Consider the following 14,823-nt stretch of genomic DNA (forward strand, 5'->3'; position numbering starts at 1 on the left):
GTCTCTACTTTAAAGAGTCCTCTCCTGCTGATGTCCAGGTGTATATCAGTATGTAGAGTCTCTACTTTAAAGAGTCCTCTCCTGCTGATGTTCAGGTGTATATCAGTATGTAGTGTCTCTACTTTAAAGAGTCCTCTCCTGCTGATGTTCAGGTGTATATCAGTATGTAGTGTCTCTACTTTAAAGAGTCCTCTCCTGCTGATGTTCAGGTGCATATCAGTATGTAGTGTCTCTACTTTAAAGAGTCCTCTCCTGCTGATGTTCAGGTGCATATCAGTATGTAGTGTCTCTACTTTAAAGAGTCCTCTCCTGCTGATGTCCAGGTGTATATCAGTATGTAATGTCTCTACTTTAAAGAGTCCTCTCCTGCTGATGTCCAGGTGTATATCAGTATGTAGTGTCTCTACTTTAAAGAGTCCTCTCCTGCTGATGTTCAGGTGTATATCAGTATGTAGTGTCTCTACTTTAAAGAGTCCTCTCCTGCTGATGTCCAGGTGTATATCAGTATGTAGTGTCTCTATTTAAAGAGTCCTCTCCTGCTGATGTCCAGGTGTATATCAGTATGTAGTGTCTCTACTTTAAAGAGTCCTCTCCTGCTGATGTTCAGGTGTATATCAGTATGTAGTGTCTCCACTGGGACATGTCTCCATGCTTTAATGTTCAAAAAGCTCTTTATTCTTCTCATACTGCCTGTGCTGCAGCACCTCTTTTCACCCTCTGTCTGAAACCAGAGCCCAGTCTGCTCTGATTGGTTAGCTGGCCGGCTCTGTTGTGATTGGTCAACTGCTTAGAGATCAGGTACAACATGTTGGAGTTTTCCATAGTGATGTCATTATGTTACAGAAGTAAGCAAAGGAGTCCAATGGAGGTGTTTCAGTGTGTGGGAGAGAAACCCCTTCTGGAGGGAACACGGGGATTGTAGCCTTTGCAGACCATACTTGCACAAAAACCTATACAACTACAGGAAAGGGAAAACCCCAAAAAGCCTAATAGGGCCTCTTTAACAAAAGAAAGATTGTTGAGAACGGTATCGCAGTCTCTCTAATATGTTTATCGCGCTATGGGAGGATAAAAACGATATATGACGGAGCCCTTGTATACCTTTCTAAGAATATTTGAAATGAATGTTTTTGTAAAAGCCTTCTCTCTTTCTCCTCGCACCGTCCACACATATAAACCTCAGGGTTAGAACGTGGTCGGCAGCAGACAACGAGACAAGCCACCGTACAGAACATGGAGCCGATCACAGTCAGACAGGACGGAGCAAGGTCACAGCGACTCGGACCAGGTCATCGCGTCAAACTCCAAGGGAAGGCATGTCTGTGTGTGTGTGTGTGTCGAGACAATAGTCGAGACAGTGTGTGTTCCCACAGATATAACAGGCTCTCCAAACGCTGAACCTACCTTGTGGGAACTTCGCTTCAAGGCATTGCATAAAATAGATAAGCAAAAACACACAAACAAAACAAAAAAGAAGGATTGTTAGCCGTTTCCAGCTAAACAACAGGTTGCCATAGTTGCACTTCCTGGCGTGTCATCACTCAAAAGGGGAAGTTGGTACAAACAAGTTGAAGAGGAGTGCAGAAGTGTTATTGTTTGCGATGCTATAATATGACTCAGGATCTCCTTAATAGCAAGTCTGCGAGTGTGTGTGGGGGCGGGGGTGGGGGGGTGGGGGGGTGGGGGTCCCTCAAAGAACTGTTAACAGTGTTTTTGGTTTCTGGGCTGCAAATCCAAAACTCCAAATTGAGGGGTTTGTTTGCCAGAGGAGGAGTGGGAACAGTTCGAGGTTTGCTCCAGCTGCGGGAAAACCACAAGACCAACTAATGGGGAGACATCGCAGACAAAAGCAACTCCTGGAGTCAAATATATTGATAATGTTTCTGACAAGTAACTTAGCCTAGTCCTCACTAGTATCAAAGGGATCTGAAAGTGGGCTTAAGACGCAGAAGTTAACACACATAAATACACACATAACTAAAACAAGCCTGTTATTTATTTTCTTCCTCGCCTATCAGGCATATGTTTTGTCTGACCCAAACCTACTTTCACCACAAGACTCCAACGATGACACAAACACAAATAAGGCTGGGGTTGTGACATGTCATTCCTTCGGGGGATAAATACTCCTCTAAATATTGAAGGGAAAATGCCACAGAAAATAACACATTGAGACACATGATAGGCTCTCACCAAAAGTTGAGCAAAGATAAATGGTACTTGACTTTTGCTTCGCTGTCACCCTAACATAGCAGATGCAGCGTAACGATAGAATAGTAGTGCTGCTTTTATATGCTATTTGCAATTGAACTAAATCACCTTTACCACTAAGGATGTGGAGAAGTCACGAGGCGTCACTTGAGTGTCGAAACCACAGACTGACCCAAAACACAAACTTCCTTTCTCTTTTTTTCAAACATCCGCATATTCTCGCGCCCTTTCTAGACTCTAGTTAGAAAGGTCACAGGTATTAAAACTAATCCCACAGATACAATACACCAATAAAGGACACGAGAGAAGAATTGAAAAGGAACACGTGGGAGAGAGATCTTCCACGCTGACAGATGTGACAGTCTTTTGTGTTCGTTTGACATTTCTGGAGAATGGAAATGGGAGTAGGTGAAAAAGTGACTTGGGTCAAACGACCCACACAGAAAGGAAAAGCAAATGAGAAAGCCATTATTTGTTGCAAGGATCAACACAATGGTAAGCAAGACGATATACAAAACGGCATGTTTGTTTTGTCTTTTGAGGTATGTGGGATCGCTACATGATTCAGCGGGGTTTAAAGGGAGTTTAGGTCTGCTGAAAAGCATTGTGTTTGAGCCCATTAAATACATTTCTCATAGTTTCCATTGCTGCCTACTGTTTTCTGATGCATATTAAAAAGGGTTTAGATGTTACTCTACCACCTTCAGATACAGGTATAGAGAGAAATACACTTACATTTGATATAAACATTTGCAATTCGAGTTATTTTTCCAGTGCAAGGTTATTCTGACCAGTAGTTAGAACAGGGGTGTCCAACTCAATTTCATCGCGGGCCACATTCGCATAAAGGTTGCACTCAAAGGGCCGGTTGTAACTATATAAATATATATAAAATAATGTATTATATTACATTATTGCCTCTGAATTGGATTATTATCGGATAGGATAATAACTTAGTAATTAACTACGTCTGAAAGCAGAAGTCCAATTGCAAGTCTCTTCAGTGCGCATGTCACAAAACGAGATGCATTGTGGTACATGTAGTTTATGGGCAACCTGCTTCTGTCAAGTGGCATGAAACCGTATAATAAACTTATTATATTCTTTGCAAGCTCGTGCGGGGCCACAGAAAATGAAGTCGCGGGCCGGATTTGCGTTTGAGACCCTCGAGTTAGAATGTCAACAATGGTGAGAATTAGAGCTTGATTGACACATACACTTCTTTCCTTTAAACAAAACATTAATGAATAAAAAAATATGCACACTGTAAATCATGTTCAATTTGGTGCTTCTGCTAAATAATAAATACTTGTTTTGTATTAAATGAAGCATCTTTACATTTTAAGTGGTATGAAAAATAACTTGAAGCCAATTAAAGAGTTTCAAAGCTTAAGCACAGGCAACACTGAAGCTATGATCCTGCATGAGGATTTGACTCCAGCATATTAAAGAGCTGTTTCCATGATCACGTTACACACACAGTGATACTGACTGAGAGCAATAATACAGTACTGACTGCTGTGAGTCTTTCACGCTTCAATAAATGAAATAACTGTAATCAGACACAGCTCCTCTCTTGTTTTAGCGCTGGGTTCTGGAGCTGCTGTGCTTCCAGTTGAGTTCAGTGTTCAGTGGCTGGAGCCTTTTGTAGCTTCCTGGCTGTATGTCCGGAGAGCAGAAAGGCTCTTTATTCCAGCCTATATTTGCATAATAATCGGGTCTGAACTGTGTCAACTCTGAGTCGGGGCTCTGCTCCAACAGCTGATGAAGCGGCAGGAGCACATGCTGATGACCCATGATGCCTTGCGGGCGTGGGAGCCGTGTGGGTTAAAGGCTGAGATTTGACAGGGCTCTTTTAATTGGTTGTGACAACAGGAAATGGAATCAGCTACAGGCCCAGGGGGCTCTGCGTCCACAAGTTCTGAATCGGATCGTCGCTGCATCATGTGAGTGTGTGTAATCACAGAAAAACAAAACTATATATTCAGATTATTCACTGTAAAAAAGCCAAACATAATGTGTGTAATCCACACACACATTAGAGCCGCAACGAGTAGTTCATTAACTAATAAGCCTATCAAAGAAATATAATCCACAACTGTTCTAAAAGACTGTTAAATATATATTTTTTTTAAACGATGATTTAAAGGGAAAGCCTTATTATACCTCCTATAAAATATGGGCGAAATTCCTAATTTATTTTGGAAAGGAACGAGATATGACCTTGTCTAATTAGTATGTGAGATATAATTGGATTCACTTTTTGTTTACCAATTTATTGTCAAAACCTTTTGGAAATGTCATATGTCCATTTACATAGTTTATCATTTATGTTGATTTAAATGATCTCTCTTTAGAATATTAATGTACTACTAATATCTGTATATTTCTGTACAGTATGTTCTTTATTTAAAATGTCTTTTCTGTGTATTTATCCTATTATTATTCTTCTTTAGGCGATATACTGTACATAGTGTATGTGTAATGTCTTTTTCTGTTAGTTGCAGCCATAAAAACACGCAAACACAATAACACACAAACAAGCACAAGCATGGACACAAAGTCCTCTCTGTTGCTAAGGCATGGTTTCTGCTCTCCAGTGATAATGAGGACTGCCATCAGCTTTGTTTTGCAGGACATCACTGTGCTGCTGAGACAATGCCAGCCTTTACACACAGACCCTGGCATCAAACACACGGTCACTCAATCTTTCTGTCTTTCCAAGAGCGAGTCACGGCTTGGGATGCATGGAAGGGGGGACCAAATGTAAAAAAAACATGGCGAGGATGCTGGGTGGGGGGGGGGGGGCAATTGTGGTGAGCATGATGAAAAAATGACAGGCTTGCGTGATTGGTGGCTGTAGAACAGGAGTGAGAGATGACACATACCTTTTCCACGTCAGCCTTAGTCACGTTAATGTCAGCATCCATCTTCTCAAAGTATTGCTGTGCTCTGTCCGCCTCTTTACATTCCCTCTCAAACCTTCTTTTACACTGAAAGAGAGCATAAGAAAGGCACAATGTAATAGAACACAGACATTAAACGTAAAATAAGTAATGTTCTAATCCAGAAAATGTAAAAATAAGGCTTGAACTTGATACAAAGTCGATTCATGACAGCTAAGACAATCACACCACTGTGCAAAGGGGATATGCAGCCATCACATGCGACCAAAGGGAAATGACCCGGATTAAATCTGTAGATTTTTTGAGAATTGTCAGAAACAACTCAACAAGCTATATAATATAGGTCTAGTCTTTTTTAGACATTTTATAGCGGAAATGTTCCATATAATACCTGTGAGTCATTCATTTCCTGCTTTGAGCTGTAGGAGGAAACACTTTATAACCTGACCTTTTCATAAGCATAGTAATGACATCTTGACATGTTTCATATACGTCATATGGATCTCACACACAGCATTGTCTGTGACAGAGGTCGGTTTATGCCATTGACACAGCGGTGGGGTCTGTCAAAGTGTGCAGCCTGCAGATTAAATAAATGTTCATAGTGGTCATTTGTGTACGGAAAACAAGCATTCATTCAACCCTCTTTCGACCCCTCCATCTGAACAATCAGTGTTTGTTGGGTCAGTGTGCACTCTGAACTATGCCTATCTGCCTCGCTCACAAAGGCATCATTGAAGAGAGAAAAGTTTGAGGAGGACGAGGCAGTTCTGCTTCTCTCTCACACTCTTTCTGTCTGCACCCTGTCAAAGCGGCTAGGCAGAGATAAGAAGCGGTGTTCTGTGCAATCTCTCTTTCAGCTGCTTCAATAAAACAAATAAAACGGACAATCTAGGTCTAGGTCTTTGGCAAAGATAGGACTTATAACGTCATGTGTTTTAGTCTGGTCAACTGATCACTACTAGGCCACACAAGTGAAACTTACAATTCAGTTTCTACTTCAGTATTTTTCACAATGTGTCTGATTTTGAACCGACCAATTTGTGGTAGATCAGTCTTCTACCCTAAAAGACTTAAATGGTACACTTAAACACACAAGTCTTGAACCAACATTATGAATGTACCATAATTCAATCCTTATGTAACACTGTCCTGTGTATTATTAATATCAACATTTTGATTCAAATAAATAGCATATTGTAAGCGTTTTTTGTGAAGACGGAACAAGTTGTCCCTCAGGGCTCTGTGCACGGCCCTCTGCTGATTTTCAGAAATGAATGTTTGCCACCCACTGACAATAAGCTTTTGATGATGATAATGTACTTCATAATAACTAAGCTCCCTTGTTAAAACATGTGTTGTGGTATCATGTGACATTGATGCTGATTGATCATAAGACTGTCTATGTCAACAGAACATTTATAAACTATTTGATATGGTTTTTATTCATTTTCTGCAATAGTAGACCTGTCCTTGATGCATATTTTGTATGATTTGATAAATAGCTGAAGCAACTAAAAGCACATTGTAAAATTCCATGAAAAATGTGTGTGTGCTGTTCATAATCAGAAAGTGACCTATACAATACGTAATTTTAAGTCATAATTAAAGTTATGATACGATTGATAACTGGTTTTATCTTTGGAAAAATTACACCAATTTATTTTCTTTTTTTATAATTCGAGCTCATGAATGCTGTATTTTCATATTAAACGTTTTACTTCTCACTGTTCTCTAACGTTAACAAGCTTATCATCTTTAGCCAGCACTGACTGTCACCTTCTCCGTATAAAATAATAACTTGATGGCGTTTGAAATAGTCGTATTGGAAAACCAAATTGCCCAGGTGCTTCAGTGATATATATAACTGCAAAAGTAAGTCACAAGGCAAGGGTTACATTACTTTACTCGAGTTGTGTCTCCTTTGACTCTACTGTGATCAATGGCCACTGCTTCTAGTGAATAACTGTACTGCACATTAATTGGGTCACTCACCGATTCCAGCTGTTTCCACGAGCTCTCGATGTGCTGCTGTGCCTTGCGCCCATCATGGAAGGACTGTCAGAAGAGATGAGAACAAATTATATTATCATCCCATTCACAAGGGATTTAAAAGCAAGTGACCCTCACATAGTAAGGATAATAAATTAGAAACAGTGGAGTGGGATTCTCAACCATATCTTTAAACACTATGCATAATGCATATTACTCACACTGTGACAGAGAAGCATTCATGTAAGCTGAGAAAGTAGGGCAAGTAGACATTATACTGTGGCTACATTAGAAATGATGGCCGCATAACTTACAAGCTTTACTCTCCGAGATTTGCACAAGACCAAGCATATGGCTATATGTTGATTTGATTGAAGAGCAGCCATATTATAACCCAACAGTTCAACACGAGTGCAAAAAAGGACATACTCTTACGATTTCAACATAGCACCAAAACTAACACCCAACTGAATGAAGGCTAGAGATGAATAAAAGAAGGTCAAGTGTATTATATAATAATTTCACGAAACTACTAGTTCAAACCTGAATGCTATCTGCTGTTCAACAAAGAATATGTAAATTCTAGATACATAGTGTTGGTTCACTGTTATCGAAACCTCTTCATACACATTTCCTTATTATTCAGGAGGATTATTTTTGTAGTGAGAGGCATTTGTTTCTTGCAGAAGAGGCATTGTATTATAATTGAAGAGGCAGTCTGTCATTATGAAGGCACTTGTCAAAAAAGTAAATATTAAAAAATGTTAAGGGGTTGAGAACTGTTTCTCAGGCTGACGATAGCTGCGCCACAGTAATGTAAGGATTGATTTGTGCACTGCAAAATGTGGCCTATTAGACGTACACAGCATATATGTGATTCTGTAAAAGACCTCACTTGGCCTGTCTCTCTCCAGGAGAGCAGAGCACTTGGCCCGGAGGCAGAGCACGCTCTCTACCGCTCTGTGAATGGACCAGAGCCAGACCTCCTGCACACATAATAGCAACTTTAAACCTGTTTGAAATAGATTGTGATTACTCATAAAGCATATCAAAAAAGTCCTCAAAGTCTGTGGTGTGTTAATATGCAAAAAATATCCAAAAGGAACAAAATGAAAATGTTACAGAGACCTGACTATCAATGAGGTTTCACTGACTGCGGAAGCCAGGGTCAGTAGCTGAGCTGAATATCGATGCTGCAATTCAATAACGAAACCAGGCCAGTAAAACGGGCACAGAGGGCTTTGGCTTTTTCTTCTCTTGCATTCAGCACCTTAGTATTCTGTGTACTCAAGCACACTTAGCAAGAGATGTGAAATGAAGCAGAGGCATACATGTTAATCCATCCTGAACACTTCATGGATGTGGTTAGTCAGAACGTGCCCTGGTTTACCTCACGTAGTAGCACTTCCCAAAGTTACAAGGGAAGCTGGGTAAAAAGGGGAAGTGCTTCAGTGTTTCAGAGGAAGTATTTCAACTGAAAATGGGACATTGTGGAGCCTCTAAAGTAGAACTGGTGTGTAATAAAGATGTTTTCAACTGCTTGACCTTCAAATTCCTGTTTGATAAGAAGAGTCTTATTCAGCGATGAAGATATGCCGATACGCTGAAGATACTATGAAGCTTTTTTAGGACACGCAGCAGCAGATTGGGTGATATCATTGTTACTGTTTGAATCAACCAAATATGTGTCTCCATAACAACACAATCATGCTGCCTGCATCAACAAATCCTCCATCTGTACAAAGATATACAAACTTTCCCCAAAGAGCGTGATCGGATGTTACAGAGGAACATGAGCTCATTGGCTATCAAACGAGATGAAAGAAAACCCGATGTATGTCTGTGACAAACGGCCATCTGGGAGGCAGGTATGACATGCTGCAGGCTTTTAGGCAGATGTTCTGCAGCGTTGGCCTCTCTGTTTAAACCAATACGCTGCAAGGATCCATACGGCTATTCTGTTCAGCACAAGACAGATTAGACGCACCCAGGGTCTCTTTGTCCGTCTCAGTAGCAGCATGTGACTGCTAAAGACATCTGGGGAACTAACAGGACCTGAAGCTGCCACTCTCACTTACACAGTGACAAGAGAGGAACAGCTCCAGTTAGCAACACAAAAACACATCTGAGTAACAGTTACAAACTTAACTGCACTGCGATCAAAACAGGACTGGAAAATATGCTCATTATTCATCCAGAGACGTGAGGTCAGCCTGATTTAATATTTACTAAATGATGCTAAGCAGCGCTGCTCTGTGCTATGACTACATTGAACAAAATAAAGTAATTCTTCACGCTAGCCCCCGCTCCTTCGCACAAGACTATCTCCAGGTAACAAAACACAAAGGCAGGTAAGAATGAAGATACACAGACATAGTTATGAACACAGATATAGATCAATGTGGTTCTATGGACTTTTGTTTTTAGATTTAATAGATTTAATTCCAACAGAGAAAGTTAACAGATGACAGGTTATTAATGTTTTCAAGTTGTCACAATAATCAGTATTATCACTGCGTGGTTAAAATGTCAACATTTTATAAAATGTTGTTCCCTCTGCAGTCTCACAATACCTCAGATATGAATATACTTTAAGTGTAGTGATTTTAGAAGGCAGAAGCCCTCTACAGAGATCTGATTGCCACCAAATACCCTGAATTCTAGACAGTATTTTAGCACTGTTTTCAGTGCTGCATTTATCCACAAATTAATGATATAATTATATACTTTGTAAAGGTTATTCATTTCGTAAAAACTTTTACTTTGTTTGGTTGTAAAACTGTAAACCACTTCCTCCAAAAAGTAGTCTATTCTTATTGTGTGTATGATGATGTCTTAACCATGAAATGAAGTGTCCAATGTCGGACTACTTTTTTGTACCATCTTTGCACCAGACATGCTGTGATGGGGCGGTGTGCCTCACAGGCTGTCCCCTCCACATAGACACTCATTTATTAATATGTTTGAGCAACAGATGACAGGAGAAGAAGGACGGGACATTCAACAAACATCCTCCACCACTGTCTGATCAATTAACCTACAGTATTTTCCTCTGAGTTACATTACGATGTATTTTCGCCAGAGGGAGGAATGTGGGATACTAGGTAAGTGGAGGTTGGGTAGGAGTTGATAGATGGTTAGTGTTTAATCAGTCAACGTTCTCAATACTTGTAAAACCAATAAAAGGATTTGAGAAATTCCATTCTCTATTTTCCACACGAAATAGAGGAACGAAAACATTGCTCCAGGATTTCATGTCAGTGTTGCGTTTGTGAAGAGGTGCTCATGGACTTCTGTGTGCACACACACACACTCTCTTACACACTGTTCACTCATTGACTTGGCTCAGAGGAATGTGCACCTGCAGTCCTCTACAGTTGTCAACATACATATAATCATAAGGTACTAGAAATAGCCACAAGTCATACATGATGGATAGAGATGGCTGCCCCTCAGGAGAGACTCCTCGTGTTTGGACCATTAGGCAGTGGTTCGGAGCATTGCTGAGGTCATTTATACTAAAGTATTCAGGATGCAGATGTGAGTGCAGCTACTACGGAAATATCCAACGATCAATTCTCCTTCCCTTCTTTCCTTTTGTCTTTCTGCTGTGAGGCTTGTCCAGAGTAACACGTTGTTCTTTCCCAGAGGCTTTGGTCTCTGCCTCTGAAGGACATGAGGACAGTATGCCCTGCCAAACCCACCTAAAGATGTTTTATAGCACCTTGTGGTTTTCAGCTGACCTCTTGCTAACTTTCCAGACCCTGCCAGCTAAATGAGACACATTTTCAATCTTTCTTGCTGGTTGACCATGTCACATCTCAGCAGGATTAAGACCGATGGAACCGACCCCAAAAACCCAAAGATATCATTTGTGCTGTCGGTGCAAGTGGATCCAAAAGAGCACAAACTGAACCTAACCCTCATCTGGACACATGTCGAAATACGCACTGAAGTACATTTCTCCTGAGGACATTTTATTCTTTTCACCCTCCGTCTGAAACCAGAGCCCAGTCTGCACTGATTGGTTAGCTGGCCTTCTCTGTTGTGATTGGTCCACCACTTAGAGATGTCCCGCCCCTTTGCATATCACGTACAATGTGTTGGCGCGCTAGCCAATAGAAGTGCGAGTGTTACATAGTGATGTCATTATATTATAAAAGTAAACAAAGGAGTCCAATCAGAGGCCAGTATTCTGACCAAACGCCTTTTTATGGCAAAAAATTTAACATAGATGAAGTTGTTTTTATACTTTTTAAATGCATAATGTTAGAAATGATATGTTTAAATCTAAAGAAGTACATATATTTTAACAACAAACTAAATCCAAAAGTTTAAAACAACAAGGTTCAACTTTTGCAAAAACAAGCACTGTTTATCTGCTCTCTTATGAAATCCTTTAAGAACATTCTTGGCCGCGCCTCCTGTGCCCCCCCAAGCTGAGCTCAGCAAGAGGTCCACTCAGGGAGTTACCAAACAACCCCACGGGAGAAACTAATGAGGTATTATTTCTCTTTCTCCTTCTGGTCTGTAGCGTGGATTTTACCTGTCCAATAAACTGGCGGACCCTCCTCTAATCCCACTGTCTGAGTCTGCCTGCACGGATTTGTCTGACATACACGCAACTATATATAAAAAAAAACCTCAACAGCAAGTGCTGCTTAAAAATGCATGTGATTGAAAGCAGAGAAAAGAATGACGGGAAGCTGAGGAAGTCTTGGGTAAGGATTGATTTACAGACAACTTTCACAATATTGCTTTGTCTAATAACGTTATGAACAAAAATATGAAACGCTTATTGTTGTCCGGGTACAGAGTAGCTAGGTTCTTTTGGCTTGGTTGCCTTTCAGACACTTGGAACATGTACGATAGTTTAAATCTCCATCATTCATGAGTGTGTTGAGGGCACCGATGTCTTTCAATGAACACTAAGAAAAGAAAAGAAAAGCCAATACACTACATTTACCCTACAAGGACACTATTCTGCATATGACTGAGAAACTATTTGCTCAATGCCCTTTGAGATGACACGAGCTTCTGTTCAGAAAAGACACACAGTTATGCTATGAAGGGAAACTCCCCAGCACTGGCTAACTGGAAGCTTTTTCAATTCACGAGAGGCAGACACATGACTAACTAGGAAGACAGAGAGAAACAGGGATATCATGTACAAATTAAATATAGGGAAACTGCAAGGAAGTGAGGAGAAAGAGAGGAGTCAGAGTGACATCCTGCAGGCTCGGGACAGCAGGGGTCTGTTCGTGGACTCTCTATTCTGGACACCAGTGATACAGATGATGTGCCAAGCCAACCCAGGCCACGCTAAAACAAAGAGCAAATGGCCTGGGGGCGGTGGATGGTTCCCCTTGAGATGTGCTGGGAATTCCCATTTCTGATGCATTGGCTGCAGCTAACACTGAGACAGAAGTCACAACTGATCCCTAACAATGCAACCGAGTCGGGCTTCCAGTATTTAGTGTAGCAGCTGCAGCCGCATGGATGTCACCATCATGTGCTTTGAACATGTACTCCCAAAAAAGGGCCACTGTGCCTTTGAGCAACCCTCTGCTTATGGTTTTCCACTCCAGTTCCCTCAGCTGGACGTCCGTGACTCACGAGTGCATGAAATACTTTGTTTCCAGCTGAGCAGCTTTCTCTCTGCTCCACCTAACAACTCCATAGATGCAACGGGCTCCACACTGTTCTCTGTGAATCACACACTGCAGGTTCACCGCTCTACCAAATCACTTCATAATGGCGAGGACCAAAGTGACTTTAAAAGAGTGTGGTTGTAGAATGGTTTATAAAAGAGACAAATAAGCCTGTAATGATGGGGAGACGGTGACTCAGTTCGTCACGTGCTGCACTTCTAGCGAGCCTCAGGGTGCATCTATATTTACTCAGCGATGACCTCAGTTCATGCAAACTAGAGGATGCAGCGAGGCAAAGAACTTCTGCATTTCTTGTAGGCCTGTGTGTCTTCTTTTCTTTTATAGAATCCATTTCACACACTCCAGAATGCATGTTTGATTTAAAGCACTGGCATGTGAGAATGGGCAATAAGATATAGACGTATAAATAAAACATTGGATATGGAGAGACAGAAATAAGTGCGGATATAAAATAGGGATGGGAACGATTAATCGAATATTCGAAATTATTCAGGTATTCGAATAATTATTCAGTTATTCGAATAATTATTCAGGCATTCGAATAATTATTCAGGTTTTCGAATATGAGTTATTAATTTAAAAAAAAAAAAAATTTAAAAAAAAATTGGGAGGAATGCCTAAGTTGATTACATATTATCAAATTGAATAATTCAATGTATACGACAGTGCCATAGCTAAATGTGTGTGTTGCTCCGCTCACCGGTCCCTCACAGCGGGCAGAGCTGCAGGTGCTGATCTCTCTCTCTCGTGTCCGGTTATACTTCACTCGCGTTTATGTCCAAATCCATCAGATCTAGCTAGTTCTAGCCAATGATACGGCTGCTGCCCCTCCCTACACGCAGATCACGCAGACTCAAACCTCATCTTAGGCGCAAATGCACTCCGCAGCCGTTGCGAGGTTCCGGCGCTAACAGTTCATGAGCGTGCTCCCCCGCCCCCTGTCAACACTCGCGACACACGGCCAGCCTACACAACAATAAGCGGTGCTTGGCAACCGTGTGTGGCGGCAAAGTACATAGACCGGTAATCAACATATTTTACCAGTCATAGTCCGGTAATTATTTACACTCTAAGAAGAGTCCTACACAACAGACATGGCGTCAAAATGGAGTGTGGAAATATTTCGACCAGGTTAGTGAGTGCGGTGTAGAGGTCAAACTATGCCAAATTAAACTTATATACATGCTATACCTTGCTATACCCGCAACCTCCGTTCCAGCTGAGAGGGTCTTCTCTGAATCGCCTCCGCACATGAAAGCTGTAGGCCTATAGCTGTCAAACTGTGATCACCAGTTCAATACATTTAACTAATTTGACTTGGTTTCTATACTTATTTGAACATGTATTTATTATTATTTTTGATAGGATATGTACATTTCGGTTAACCGGTTAACCGTTTTTTGGGGGGTCGAATATTCGAATATACATTTGCTTTCAGATTCCCATCCCTAATATAAAAGTGTGTCTCACGGTTTTTCTCTCTGCTTTGAGCTCCTGCAGGTAGCGTGACAGCTCGGCGATGATTTGAGACGTCAGGTTCTCCGCTATGACCTCGTGTTGACCCGCGTAGTCATTGAGCTCATTGAGTGATGTCAGGAAGGCTCGACAGAAGGTGAACCTGGAGAGACAGGAAGTGATGTCAGAGGAAAGACAGGGTTGCAAACGGAGGCAAACACAATTCATATGTTCAGATAAAGTCATTTGGAGCTTGGATTTGTGATGCTTGTTAAATGATTTGTTTTTTTGCGACAGGTAGCATCGGGTTAGCTTAGCATAAGGACTGGAAATGAAGGAAACACATTCAATCCAACATATATAGCATTTAAAAACTCAAATATACATTTTCACATTGTGTAATGTATCTTGTAATGTAACATTACAAACATAATTTTTTGTTCACTCATATAACTCTTCCTAAGAAATGAACACAGGTAAGCATTTGTTTTACTTTTTAAAATATCGAAATATAACCGTTTCAATCCTGTACATTGCTAAAATATCATTTTATTTATTCTATTCCTTCACCTTTAACACTTAAACAC

At 40.8% G+C, this 14,823-nt stretch overlaps 1 protein-coding gene across 1 annotated transcript in view; it reads right to left on the reverse strand.

Moving 5' to 3' along the window:
* fnbp1b (formin binding protein 1b) overlaps positions 1-14,823 on the reverse strand; it is a 59,517-nt gene that overhangs the window by 36,685 nt on the left and 8,009 nt on the right. The window contains 3 exon segments of the mRNA XM_034095332.1: positions 5,100-5,204; positions 7,113-7,175; positions 14,252-14,399. Coding sequence (XP_033951223.1) covers positions 5,100-5,204; positions 7,113-7,175; positions 14,252-14,399 — 316 coding nt within the window.

Source organism: Pseudochaenichthys georgianus, chromosome 12 (genome assembly GCF_902827115.2).
Source record: "Pseudochaenichthys georgianus chromosome 12, fPseGeo1.2, whole genome shotgun sequence".
Taxonomy (NCBI): Eukaryota; Metazoa; Chordata; class Actinopteri; order Perciformes; family Channichthyidae; genus Pseudochaenichthys; species Pseudochaenichthys georgianus.